The sequence below is a fragment of the Anomalospiza imberbis genome, chromosome 7, assembly GCF_031753505.1.
Source record: "Anomalospiza imberbis isolate Cuckoo-Finch-1a 21T00152 chromosome 7, ASM3175350v1, whole genome shotgun sequence".
Classification (NCBI taxonomy): domain Eukaryota; kingdom Metazoa; phylum Chordata; class Aves; order Passeriformes; family Viduidae; genus Anomalospiza; species Anomalospiza imberbis.
Genome location: NC_089687.1, coordinates 19,926,244 through 19,941,447, shown reverse-complemented (window position 1 = coordinate 19,941,447; position 15,204 = coordinate 19,926,244). Strand labels below are relative to the sequence as shown.

Here is a 15,204-nt window from a genome sequence, read left to right as displayed (position 1 = left end):
TTGACTGTTTCCAGGGATGAAGCATTTACCAACCTCTGTCAGTGTTTTACCTCAACACAAAAAACATCCTTCTGATATCTCATCTGAATTCACTCTCTTTTTGTTTAAAACCATTATCTCTCGTCCTACCATAAAAGACACTTACTTTTCAGATAATAATACTAGACTTTAAATGGATTATTGTCAAAAAATTACAGTTCCAGACAGAGTATCCTGTGTTTAACAAAAGTGTGAAGAACACACAAACCTTAGACCTGGTGGCATGCAATTATTACTATGAATTCTCTGAGCTCTGAACAATGCACCCACAAAGACATTCTACAGACAGGATACAGAAGTTGCATGAGAGTTTTTCTATATACAGCCCCTAGGTGAGACATCAAAATGTACAGGATACTGCACTCATTGTGGAAGCTTAACAAGAAGAGACATTTTGGAGAAAAAAGTTCTTAGCTTCTCTCTAGCATGCCTGAAATGTGAGCTTTTTAGGTCTGGCAGATGTTTTAATGAGCACAGGTAAGATCTGTGAAGGAGGTAGTCTTGGAGATATTTTTGGATTATTTTTGCTTCTGTGCATAATCCTGCCAATCCCCCACTGACCATTCACTTTGTGTGCATGCTTCCCCTTTGCAACAATTGATGTTTATCTATTGTTTCATCTAAATGCAACCTTCATCCTCTGGCAGTAGGATATTGCTGCAGTCTGTGTTCACATAGGATTTCACTTGGAACACAACCAAAACTTTGTTAAATTGCAGGATGACTAAGTTAATGACACAAGACACATCAACATGATTCTGTGATCAAACTGTCTCTGTTCCAAGCTCAGACAGAGCACACCTCCTGTTGTGCCAAGTTTGTGCCTGCATCTGAAGAACAGAGTCCTTTCAGAAGGTTAACGAGATGACACAACAAAGCAGAGAGCTAGTAACTAACAGCTGTGCAAGGGTGAGGGAGAGCTGCTTAAATTAATGTCTGTAACTTCATGTGCGAGCACTTCAGCTTCAGGGAGAAGACTAACAGGAGAATGAACATTTCCACTGGAGTCGGTGTAATCCTGGTAAGTTCCTAGCACTTTCTAGCAAGTTCCTAGCACTCGTGTCACAAAAACACAGCAGCAGAAAGAGCAGATAGGCCATAGGGAACTGAAGTATATGAGGCACTCACCTTCCTTTGCCTCTAAACAGCAAAAGTTTTGACACAATCACTTCTAGAAGTTACCCCTTACTATGTTTCAAATGCAGTAAACAGCTTGCAGCTTAGTCACTGTAGGTACTGAGGGCTCAGTCTGTACTCAAATATTCAGCACCAGTTTGGTGTCTCACCAGGCTTGCTGTGATGGAATGTAGGATGGAAAGCTGTCATGTGACACTGAAAACATAGCCCTTATGTTTCTCAGTGCATATTACTTTGTCCTCATTCCTCTCTATGTAGAAAAGGCCTATTGATATTCTGCTTCTACACACTGTCAGTTCAGCTGTGTTGCTTTTAGTGTAACATGAGTGTCTGCTGCTGCTGTTCTTAGTCAACATCATCTGTAAAATAAAAATTCTTGGGCCACCACCTAAGTGCTAATGAAAAATGATGCATCAGACTGCCGGTGTCACTGCAGGTGTTCAATAAGGTGTCATCATCCTACTGGAAGCAGTATTGACACTATAATGTTCTTCAGAAAAAAACAAATATAGAATATCAGCTCTTACAATGCTAAAGCCTGCACCAAGGTGAGAATTATCACGTTTTCTACTGAACTGCACTCTGACATAGAATTTTAATGTGTGGAAAAGTTAACTATATGAGTGTCTGAGTTCAAACTTGCCAGTAAATTCAGGAAGAAGATTTATCTAACATATATGCCAGAAAAAAGAAATCAAGAAGTAATAAACATTCAGTAATGTCAATATTTGAAAGAGTACAGTACCAAAATAGCTTTTACAATTTCCCTCATCAAAAAATATTCAGAAATTGGTGTGTGCATTGTACAAGTGAAATACAACATAAAAGCCCTATTAATGAAGGATTTGTTTCTGAGGAAAAAAGAGAACTAAAACATCTTCAGCTTCTCATCTGAGCATTCATTTAAGACCAGTTTGGACAGTTAGCTCAGGCACTGTCAAACATCAACCATACTGCAATTATTCATAAAACCAGTCAATGTGCTGCACCTGCAAATTCAGCCAAATTGTTTGGCTTGTGGAAATTAAAAAAAAAAAAAAAGATAAAAGAAGAAGGTGCTGTGTTAGTTTGAATTGAGAAAATTGACTAGCAAATCTACTACAAGATGGGTTTCAAATAAGGTATGATGAAAGTATCACATTTAGTTCCCTATTAAAATAATAGAAAGGCTAAGAAAGTAGAGATTGAAAAAGAAATAAAAATTGTGCGTTTGCCTTAACGGAAGTCAATCCATTATCTAACTGGAAATTCTAGTATCTTCCATCATGCTTTCTTAGCTGAAAATTAATTCTCAGAATTCATTAGCGTCGCTACATCAAACATAGGTTGCAGCCATTTGCTGCAATCTCACAGCCAGGCTCCTAAGCACCATTTCCATTCTGCCACAATTACAGGCAAAGATGAAGCATTCATTAGCAGAGGATAAGAGCAGCCTCCCATCCACACAGGCCCATCTGAGACAGCCTCTAAAAATTCACTGGCTGCTTGCACTCGGATGATAACATTGTTGGAATTGCTGGGTCTCGACAATGTAAACAGCCATTTCATAAGTAGTGAATCAGATGGCTGAAAAGGAGAGATACTTATCAGCATTCATGAGCTAATATTTACTAATGAATAGTGGAAAGAAATGGATTTTGTAAGAGCTGCAGTGGTGGTCTAAGTCTTCTGTGTGTTCAGAAATAGAAAAATAATTACTAACGTCACTCACTATTGCAGCCAAATCTAAGAAGAGCAGCAGCAGTTCTTTCTTTCAGAAATTCTCTTTCATTTGATCTATTATGATCTATTTGACCCCAAGTACTTTCTTTAAAAAGAAAAAAATCAAGCAGCTGCAACTCTCATATCTTAGTTACATTACGATTTATTGCCAGTATTTTGGGTTTTTTTCAATTATTACATTTTGTAAATGCTACATTTTCTGATTATTTCTTATCTACTAGAAGTATATTGCTGAAAGTCATTTTCTCTCATAAGCCAAATATCCAACCAGACATCAAGTTACTATTTAATATCTACATGCACAGAAGATACATAGGTTAATATTTGGAAGAAATTATGACTGTGTATTAGACTCTATTAGAGCTGGGGAATTCACACAACAGCCTCTGGGTGACAGCGATATAATGTCCCTGTGCTGTTCAACTGTTATCCGTTAGCTAAAGTCCTCACTGCCACTCCTCTGGTCCCTATCTCCCTGCCACTCCCTGCCTCATCAGGGTTCTTCCCCCATCACCTGCTCCTCTCACATCTCTAGACCATTCTCCCCTGCCCTTCACATATTTCACTCCTTGCACAAGTACCTGCTGCCTAGCAGTGAGGAATTTTTCCAGGACTCTGCTACTAGGATAAAAGAACTTTCCATGGTCTTGAACCAGATTCCAGGTCATCCTGAGATGCTAAGATCCTCTTGTCCCAGTCCCAGAAAATAGTTACCAGACTGCCCTCAAAGACAGAGATGTTCTAGAGTGGTTCAGCTGAGGTTCTAAGTGGAAATTTCCCAGAGGAAGAAGAGAAAGACTAAGGTCATATCCTCTTGAAAGGAGGGAGTATTCTCTCCTAAGCAGGGAGAATGAGGTGTCTATGTTCTGAGACTTTTTTTTTACTCTGCATACTTACCTGATTACTTACATCACAAGCTTGCTTCATGATGCAAGATTAATGAAATCAAGACCATGACCTCATCCCCCTGCTTAGAGAAATGGAAGGACAGACACTGACAAGCAGGATCATCTATGACCACACACTATGTCAGAAACTTTCAAGGAAGGAAAAATAATCTCTGAGAATTTTTTAGCTGGTTAAAATGGTCAGTAACTAAGTGTTCCTTCAACCTCTGAAGCACATGTAGCTGTGGCAAGCACTGGTCAGTAACATGCAGCCAAGAGGTGGAAAAGACATTTCATTAACTACATCTGTAAAAGGTGCAGGAATGTGCCTGCTTCTCTGACACTTCCCTGCTTTCCACTTGCAGGCCTGCCCAACCCCCACTGCTGCAGGTCACTAGCAGTGACAGCTTTGCCAAGAGCATTTCTGTTTTCAGTCCTAATTCAGCAGGACTCACAGGATAGGAATAACCTTATCTTCAGGACTATATATAGCTGTCCCTTTGCAAAAAGTAAATGCTGGGCAGTAGGGATATGTGTGTAGGTTAAATAGGTCTCCTGTCTTGCATGGCATCCCATGATAAATAATAACAATTTTACAATCAGATATCAGGATGAAAGACTGAATTTATGACAATTAACTCAATCATCACATGCATGGTATAAATTCTGATGGTCAGAACACATTTATAACATTATTGATCTGCCTTTTGGTAGCAAATGCTATAAATTACTAATCTTCCCTAAAATGAGACAAATACCCAAACACTGAAATGTCACCATCACCTATTTTCTTAATAAATCTTCTTTCAGTTTAATGTTCAACATCAAGCACCATACAGTATAATTTAGAGCACATATCTGAAACATAACAAAGATTCTATCACACTGAAATTGTAAAATTAGGTGTAGTAAATACCTTTACCTCTTCTAAATCTTCAAAACTTACAGTAGGTTTCCCAGCCTTATTTGGGCTGAGTAAGCATTACAATTTCTTTTGGCTCATATACATGGTTTAGAGAACAAACAACAGAAACTCTGTGGAGTTGCACCTCTTGCAGCTCTTTAGCATGGGTCTGACAGTTGTTCATGTTGAAATCTTTGAAATTTTACCAGTGACAACAGAAATACAATCAGAACCACTCTAGGGAGCATCTTTAAAACACCAAATACATTTATTTACTGCAGGATGAAATTTATGAATAGCCTTCCACCAGGAATGGGTCTGCTCTATTTCTTTGGTCTCTCCTTGAAGGCCCAGAAAAACAAAAACCTTTCAGAACCATGTACAACTGAAGCTTTCTATTAGAAACAGTATGTTTTGCATGTGTACCAGATATTCTCCTTTAGGTACCTATCCCACTTTGACATGCAGCTGATTTGAGGCAGGATTTTTACTACAACTACTCATTAGAAAGTTGAAGATAACTGTATTCATTGTATATGTCCATTCCTCTGTATAAATACATGTGTTTCATGCAATGTTCAAAAGTGGTAGAGACCTTTTGTCAGGTACTATAATTTCGTATTTCAAGTTCATCTGTAGACAGATTCTGAGAGTTTACATCAATGAATGAAATGATAAAATGTACAGATTTGGTGATAACCTTACACATCGCAATCTGTATCTTTTTTGACATTTGGAAACCTCCACCTTCCCAGACACTGTGAAATTAATAAGTTATGTCAAATGCATATCATATTGTCAGTGAAAGAAATGTAAAATATTCTTTATGTAATATGAACAGAATGTCACGAAACAATTGCTTAGATTGTGAAAAAGCTTCATCTGCATTCAGAGAAGTTAAATATAAATGGACCACTTAAAACATCTATAATCTAGATGATCTATTAAGTGAAAAACTCTGAGTGTAGACTCATCGACATGAAATTCAGCTTGCTAAGCCATGTTTAAGTTAAGTAGAAAAAGTAAGTTTATCAGGACAAAAAATTATCTTTTTACTTTATTTGCAATGTCATTGCCAGAAGTTACATTCTGATGATAAACGTGACCATAAATCCTTAAGTTCACATTTTGACTTTGTTACTTCCTGAATTTTTCTTAATTCTTTAATTCCCTCCAGCTCAAGAATGACTAATTAATTTGAAGAATTATAATAGCTCATCATTGGTTAAATAAATTTAAAAGGAGAATGTCTGTCTCTGGAGATACCACTACTAATTTTAATTAAAATTACCATTTTGTGATGTAATGTAAATAAAAGTCAATGATTCCTCTGCTACAAGAACATACAACAACTCTCTTATTTATTCCTCAAGATCAGTCAAGCTTTAAAGTGCCAAGAAAATTATTTGTCACTGCTGTGGTAGTTTACATGGTCTTACAGAAAAGGTAAAAATCCTATTGATATGTAGATAAAATAAAGGTAATTAATTATTTCTCACATGATGACTGGAGAGCCAAATTTTTCATACACAATCACAGTAGTATAGATGAACACACATACATATAACTTTATTGCCCTTATGTCAATAAAGTATGCATGTGCTGCCTGTATCTCATAGATACCAAATACAAAATTAGACTCTTGCCAGAAATGAGAGCTGAAATTGTGTCTTCTCTGTATTTTTTAAAAACAAAATATCTAACTCAGATTCACTATCTTAATTGTAAAAATTCTTATGGGAATAACACATTACAGTCTTCATCTCAAGTCAAGGTCAACAGAGCTGGGAATGGGAACATAAATTCACCAAACTACAAACCATCTTGACACTGTCAGTTCAGATTTTGTAAACATTGCATCTGACTAAAATGCTGCTGCAAAATCTTCATCTCTTGGTGTAATAGTATCACAGTTAAAAATATAGACTTAATTTCTGAAAAATATATGAGCATTATTTTAGCAGCTTAAAGATTTACCAACAATGAAACTTCCAGCTCAGAAATGTTGAAAATCACTGTAATATGTTAGAGACCACTTATAAAAACATGCCTCTTGGGACAATGGCATTTCAAGGGATGGCAAAATGGGGTGAAAAGAAAGCTACAGTGACCAGGTTTCGCAATCTTGGCATAAACAAAATTACTGCATAAACCAAACTGAAATCAAAAGCTTAGCCAAAGCTACATGCTCAGTTTTGGTCAGTACACAGGTCTGGCCTGCAACTTGAACAGATAAGCTTGTTATGCAAATGATGTTAGCATCAAGAAGGAGGTAGATAATGAAATTATTTAAAAGCTAACCACTCATCACAAAGGTGACAGAAACATCAGGCAAGGTCCTAACATATGGATAAAAGGCAGTATGGAATTTATACAATCACTGCTTTTAATTTATCATAACTAGGCTGTCACAAGGCAGGCATCAACAAATGCATAACTAATGCATATAAATGAGGCAATTATCAGTAATGGCTAAAAGGTTTGCAGTTGTATGATCCAATGCTTCATTATCTAAATTTTTCTAGAAAATCCACTAATGTAAATCTAAGCCTCCATAAAAACATCTTGTAACCTCTGTATTGTAACAACTTTACTAACACATGCCCAAGAATAGAACAATGTCAGAGAGAATGCAATTTCAGTATTCTCTTAAAGGCAGCTATAACATTGGGTATTTATTACAATTGTTGCATTTCTCCATGTTAAGAGAACTGTGTATGAGCATATTTCATTATTTCACTGTGCACATCACTGCAAAAATGAAAAGCAAGGCTGGAGAACCTGCAAAAGTTGATGACGAGGAAGTAATTAAGCAAAAGTAAATAATAATCCATATGATTAAGAAGATACAATTTCAGTATATAAAAAACTCAAAGGACAAGATTAAAAACAAGTTTAGCCATAAAGTATTAACATCTGACTTGTTTTATGAACAGTGCATGTTGAACTAAATGACTGAACAAATGCTAAGAAATGTTTCACTGAGTTTTTTGTATTGTGCTAGAGCTCAGCAAGGACTTCTAAAAGGGAAGACACCAATAAAAAAAAACTTATATAACAATGCTGAAGGCTAATACACAATGTTCCTGACACAGGAACGTAATCTTATTTACCAGGTGCAGTGACTTTCTAAGGCACAAGTGGAATATAATCCATTAGTGCCGGTCCCTCAGAATACAGGCTACAGCCTTTAAATACAATGCAACCCATGGTTTTTAATAAGAGAATGAAATTCATCCACCACTTGGTGACCTTTGTACTTAAACATGAATCTGCCATGGATCCCAATGTACCCTGCTGTGTAAACAAGGACATGCATTATGGAGAATCAGAGCTTGGATCAACCTGCTCTAGAGGATGTACTTCTGCTACCTACACTGAAGAGACTGAGTTGCATTGCAGCAATAATAATAAGGTCCTTCCTCTGTAGATCAAACATTACACTCTATCTCAGCTTCCTGTCTGGTTAAAGATCAGCATAGTAAATAACAGTATTTTTCACAGATTACTAATAGAATTTGCATTAGTGTTTTTATTTTCAACTTCTAAAATGGAAAGACATTACTACACAATTAGTTGAAAAATGTATCAGGTAGGGATATTGTGCTCTACAAGTAATTTGATACAACAAGGAACAGAACAGATTCAAAATGCAGATGTGCATATTTACAAACCTATCTTGAAAAGTCAGTTCTGGTAAGTGATGTTATAATAGCATTCCCCACATTACACAATTTCAGCTGTAATTGGTTCCAATGAAATACTGAAGAATACTAAAAATCACTCATAAAACTTGCAGTAAGATTTTTGAATACAATGCTAGCAACTACTAAACTATCATTTCCTAGTGTCACTGCAAAAAGAAGTAAAGCAAAAGCATATTTTAGTTTGATGGCAGCTGCATTCATCATGCTCTCCATACTATTGGTGCTCAATTAAATATATATAGCACCAATATATATATGTATACAACCTACTGAACCTTACTAAAGTGGAAAAAGGGCAATTATTTTCTTTCTTATCTTTCAAATTCATATTTTAAATTGACCAGCAGTCATTTTCACTAATCCTATTTTCTCCTCAACACAAAATTTCAATGGAAAACCATCAAGGAAATCAGGTGTATTTTATAAACCTGTTCCAGGTCCATCAAAATCAAGAGACACTCAAATGAAGAAAATTACATAAGAAGATCAAACTGTGCTGTAAAGCTTTTGAAAAGTGAAGCATGGTCTAGCATCTATGAAAAGAAAACTGTAGTCAAAAACATGCAAAAGCAATAACTCCATAAGAAAATTCTCAGATTGGCAGACTTATGTCTTGCTGAATAAGCTGTTTTTAAAAGGAAAAGAAACTCACTGTGAAATGAAATGATTGAATCCTCTGCACCATTTTTCAGGATGTAGCAAAGTAGGTGGAGGGTTTCTGAAAAACAAAGATTTGAGTTTTAAAATGTTAATGTTATCTCACAGATCAAAGATGCCCCTGGTTCCACCAGGGAGAAAATGATACTTGAGAAAGTAACAGTTAAATTGTCTATGTGATGCCTTGAGATGCCTGTTGGTTTTTTCTTGCTGTTGCTTATTCACTGGCAGCTCTCTTTTGTTGTTCTCCTTTTATGTCAATACCTTTGAAGCTGGTAGTCAGTACATCTCACAGTGTACTTCCCAACATGTCCCTTTCAATTCAGCCTGACTGAAAATGCGGTATTAACCTAGCCATCAAACTACTTTAACCCTTTGCCCAAGATCACTTCTTCTGATCAAAACTTTTAAAGTATGGATAAGAACAACCTGTAGGATTTTTAGTCTGGGTTTCAAGCTATATTCAGTTTGGATGACACTATAAACTCTAAAACTGTTAAAAAATAGATGCTATTTTTAAACTGACATCTAGCAGATAGTATTTTTATATTAAATAGTAAGACAGCCTTTGTAAAAATAATTTTTCAACTCTGGTACATTCCATGGTAGTTGACATAAAATTCCTTTCCCTCCTGATTTTTACTGTTACAATTTAATTACATAAACATACAAAGGCCATAGAGGCCTTTATTAAAATGAATAGAGGCCATATTAAATGAACCAAATTTTAAGAGGCTCAAATTTAGGAGGACCAATTTACAGCAAGAACTGTTCATAAAATCATATGTTATGTTATGTTATGTTATGTTCTATTCTGTTCTATTATCCTCCAGAGATTTCCCCTGCACCTTAAAATTTGCTAAGTCCTGAAGCCTAATTTAACTTTTTAAGATTAAACTTAGAGGTGTTTTATGAAAACTTGATGATTTCTCTTTTGCTGCATTTGAGGGTCACATATTTCTGAACTGGCAGGGAAAAACAATCACAGTAAGACTTCTTCTACAACAGAAACACACAATAATATTGTGGATTATATCACAAACCACATCATTTGTACTGTGGCCACATTCCACAGAATAACACTGCTTGGAAACATCTCACAAAACAAAAAGGAAAATGGCATAAGCAACATAAATTAGTGCTGATGTGCTCAATAGTCACAAGTTTTTAATGCATATTCATTGAAGAATGTGTTCCATTGAAGAATTACTCTAAAAAATGCAAGCAAATTGGTTTGAAAAAAAATGCAGTGTGGCTTTGCAATAGATGGGCCATTTTGTTCATCTGCATTTTTCCAAAACAAATTTAGCCAACAAATTAAACTGCAGGGTGACAAGTTTTCTGAAATTACTACCTTATTACCTTTCTCTTTTGCTTCAGAAGGCTAAGGGAATACACTTTACTTCATGAAGTGAAGAAATCTAGAATGTTTGAGATGTGTATTACATAGCAAAGTTATTATTAAAGAAAAAAAAGATACGATTGGTTATTTTCAATGACAATAACCTTTCATGCTTGTCTCCCCTTTACCAGGCTCATATGTTTATGCACATCACAGAACCTGATTTTTTTACAAGCATTAAAAAAAAAAAAAAAAGAAGACTATTTCTAGGTATACTTCTAGGGAAAAAAATCCTGTATCAGAGGAAGGTAAACTTTAAAAATATCTTTGTCTATAATAAAAATGGCTACCAGTCCAGATATCCCACATATGTGACCACTGCAAATAGCTTTAAGAAACAGCCAGCTGGGTTTAGTGTATGTTTCAGTCTTTATATTGCAGGAGTGCTACTCTATCAGACATTTTGGATTCTGATGAACAACCAGCTTCTATTATGCTGGGAAGTACAGTGTACTTCCTTTTAGAATTATACTAGCACTGTCTACTGAATATTTACATTGAAGTTTTGAATTTCACTGCAAAGTAATTTGTTTTTTCAAAAGCTCAATTACTACTAATGAAATATACAGTTTTGTCTTTTCTATTCACAATGTTCCAAAAGGTTTTCCAGATGGTAGCAATGATGCTGACAAAAAGCATATGGTTTGGAGGCTTTGTTAACAATCTCACAAGGAACTTTCTGAAAAAAGATGCAGAGATACTTTACATTAGTTGCAGATGTTATGATGGAAACAGGTGGGATTTCATCATGGAAGAACAAACCAGCAGAGCACATGTCATTCAAGAAATACAGTTTGTCATTTGCAGGTTAATGATTAATGAAGAAAGCCATCTTTTCAACCATACAGAACATGTTTTATCTAACAAATTACTAAACAACTAAGCTCTCACTGATAGCTACCCTTGTTGGCTGATCCAAATCAACACATCCAAGGAAGTAGTAACTACAGATGTTATCCTGAGCTTGATACTTTTGTATTTGTTGGTAGAAGATACTATGTTATTCTTAGTGCTTTTGAGCGAAATCATTCACCTCTGTACTTAGACAACTATAAATTGATATTTCAGGTACCCCATCTGCAAAATTAAGCTGATAAACAAAACCAGAACCTTAATTCATTAGCATCTGTAAATTACATTGGTTTCCCGTGGTGAAAAACATTACCTTAACTACAAAATAAAAAAATCAGTCCATCCTTTTCTGGCATCATGTGAATAAATGATTTCCAGAAAGAGGAATAAGAGCATCAGCTTCCTACCTTCACTTTGCCTAAGGCACTAGAAACTGTTTCGTGGTGATAGCAGAGAATACCACTGCTTCCATGGCACCTCTGGAGGGGCACTTCTGCAGTAAAGACTCTAAGTTCTAGGGTAATAGGAAAAGGCAGAAATGCAAAAGTAACTCTAAACTTTTTTCACAAGCACACCTGGTCTTTTGCAGTTTGAAATTAATAATCCATTAAGATACCTGTAATTCATATCCTGAGTCATATTGCATTAAAGAGAAAAGGTAAAACAACTCACATGCATCATAGACGCATAGATGCTAAACCACAGAGAAACATTTGCCTGACCACTTCAGCTCAAGAATCAAACTAGGGCCATTTTGGATTCCAGACTGTGTTAATTCCATTATATGGAGTTTTGTGGCTTTTGTGTACTTGCACCAGCCAACATCATTGCATTTCACCAACACCGGACTATTTCTGCAGCACTCAAAACACATTCATAGAAAAACTAAAAACCTACCTCTTGTTAACTTGCTGACATAACTGAATCTACTTTTTTAATATAAAATTAGAACACCCTGCCTGCAATCTTCCAATCATCTTTGCCACATGTACAAGAAGCTGAAGCACAATAAAGTCTTATTTTCTGTTATATTTGATGGAAATTGTGAGAAGTAGATAGGAATATTATTGGGAAAAACGGCTATAATTGGGTTTGCCTTTTGAAAATGTCCTCTTTTGATGCAAGATGAGTAATCAACCATTTATTTCCCAACTTCATCTATTTTCCTTTAGTTCTTTCTATAATTCCTAATTAGTCACAGAACTACGTGCTCTATTTCCTTCCACAAATGCGCTGCCCTTGTGAGTAGTTTTTCTATCTTGCATTCAGCACTTTCCACGGTCACACTAATGCTGGTTTTCACTGAGAGTTTTGCCTCAGCAAAGAATGCAGGGTTGAGACTGTACAAGACACCCATACAGGGGAACAGTGCTCCTTCTAAGGACAAGAAGACATTAGCAAGCTTATCAAGCAAGAACTGCTGCTGAATTCTGACTGATACACACACAGCTGTATGCTGGAAATATTTTAATCTATACAGCTTTATGTGTTCCCATCATTCAAACTGCCTCCAAAATCACTGCCTCCAAAGTCACAGCTGGTGAGGCAAAATTGGTCATTTTACCACAGTAAGGCAAATGATGCAGTCCAGTGAGCACCACTCATCCTTTACAGGTTAAACTGTGAACCTAATTACAGACCATGGATAATAGATATTTGTTGGTAATGAGAAAATAAATATTTCCATTTATGATAAAATTTTAAAAACTGAAAACACATCTACTATTTTTAAAGTACTTCAGTAAACATATACATTTTACCAACAGAAATCATGACAGTGCCTCCAATTACCAAACTGTAACTGATCAACCCACCACATTGTTTCTAATGAGAAATTAGCTGACGAACAACCAACACCTGTCACCATGTACAGGCTCTGACAACTACCACCCCTCACAAACATGTTGTGAACTATTCTTCCAGTCAGCTGAAGAGACTACAGTTCTGTTGACATTTTCCTAGGTTTATACACAGCTAGTTTTTACATAAAAATACACTTTTCAGGCATACTTCAAAAAACTAAGTGAAACAGCCAAAGGACAAATTTAACCATACATAATAATATTTCCTTACAAAAGAAAAATAATTATTTTTATTAAATACCATAATAACTGACAATAATTAATACCATATAAATTCTCACACAAGTTTAAAGTCCTGCTGCTCCAGAGCAGGATTCTCCGCCTTGGGTAATCCTCCAAAAATAACCAGGTAATTCTCAAAAGGGCTCAGAAGATTTCCTGATGCACTTGGTTTGTGGCCCATTCAAATTAATAAGAGGTGTTCACTGATCTGAAAGAAAATTTCAGACCCTAAACACTCTCCTATTCATGTGTCTCCTACTAAAGTCCACTGAAGTTCAGCTGACTTGAGATTAATATATTTCACCAAATTATTAATTTGGTGAATTTTTAATATATTTCACCAAATATTAATATATTTCACCAAAGTCCACTCAGCAGGAAGCAGTGTTATCAGCTCTGTGAAGTTAAGATAGAAACTGTAAAAACTTGCAGAAGTGGAGACTCAGTACAAAATCATCCCTGTATATAGAGACAGGCCTTTGAAGTTGCTTTTTAGGTCAATGGAAAGATATCACCAATCTGAGTGCTGTTACATGGAGCCTCCATGGTTGGGAACCACAGCAGCAATTGGTTCAAAAGACCACAAGATCAGAAAGAACACAGAATTTACAGCAAAACTGGAAGCTGTATCAGAAACATGGGACTGCAGCAAAATAGCTCCAGGCCTAATGCAATTGTCTGCCAATTGAGTTGATCTAGGGGACTCCAAGGGCAATTGAACATCCTCAAAATCTCAAGAATTCTGCAAGTCTTGAAAGTATCAGGCACCAATCTCCCTTAAGTCTCCTTAACCAGACCTGCAAGCATTGCATTCCCATGCCTACACAGACAGCAAGGCATAAACCATATCTTAAGACTGTACATACCAAATCACAGCATATGAGACAACTGGAAAAGGTAGTAGCTACTTACAGCATCTTTTGTTTCTTAGGACTCAGCACAATTATGTAAAACTTTCTTGGGCAAGAGAAGAAACTAATGCTAAATCATAGTACTCTAACTATACATAATCATAGGATACTGAGTTGGAAGGGACCCATCAGGATCATTGAGTCCAACTCCTGTCCCTACACAGGACATTCCCAGGAATCACACCACATGCCTGAAAGTATTGTCCAGATGCTTCTTGAACTCTGCCAGGCTTGCTGCTGTGACCACTTCCCTGGGGAGCCTGTTGCACTGCTCAGTCACCCTCTGGGTGAAAAACCTTTTTCTGATATCCAACTTAAACCTCCCCTGACTCAGCTTCATATAATTTTCTCTGGTCCTGCCACTTGTCATGAGAGTGAAGAGATCAGTACTTGGGCCTCCCTAACCCCTTGAACCAGTGTTGAAGGCTGCAGTGAGGTCGCCCCTCAGCCTGTAGACCTCTGTCCTGGCTAGGAGGTATACAAGAGACTCCCAAGATGGCATCTGCATTATTTGTTTGTCCCTTGATTCTTATCTAGAAGCTCTCAAGTGTGCCATTGCCAACTGTGAGCTCCAAATATTCTGTCCTTTAAATTACATACAATGCCACCCCAATTCCCATCTCTTCCTACTTGCCTATTCCTCCTTAAGAGCCTGTAGCCATCCAACCGAGCACTCCAGTCAGAGGACTCATCCCACCAGGTTTCAATTATGCCAGTGACATCAAATCTCTAGGACTGGGCCAAAGCTTCGAGCTCCTGTTTGTTCCTTCTGCTGTGTGCACTAGTCTAGAAACATTTCAGGTGTTGTACTTTTAGCCAACGTCTCATGAAGCAGATTGAGGGATCCTATGATTACTCATTTTCTCAAGTTTTGGCACACCGCCCCATTACTCATCACTGCT

At 36.6% G+C, this 15,204-nt stretch overlaps 1 protein-coding gene across 13 annotated transcripts in view; it reads right to left on the bottom strand.

Moving 5' to 3' along the window:
* The window catches only part of MYO3B (myosin IIIB), a 214,312-nt gene that overhangs the window by 136,623 nt on the left and 62,485 nt on the right, over positions 1-15,204 (bottom strand). For 11 of the 13 annotated variants that reach the window (XR_011000806.1, XM_068195832.1, XM_068195831.1 and 8 more), the window contains exon 10: positions 9,049-9,114. Coding sequence is in view for 12 of the 13 variants with exons in the window: in XM_068195832.1 (XP_068051933.1) it covers positions 9,049-9,114 (66 nt within the window). In the remaining variant the exon portion in view is untranslated. Of the gene's footprint in view, positions 1-9,048; positions 9,115-9,241; positions 9,385-13,424; positions 13,600-15,204 lie in introns of those variants that run through there. The other 2 variants (XM_068195842.1, XM_068195843.1) reach the window with 2 other exon arrangements.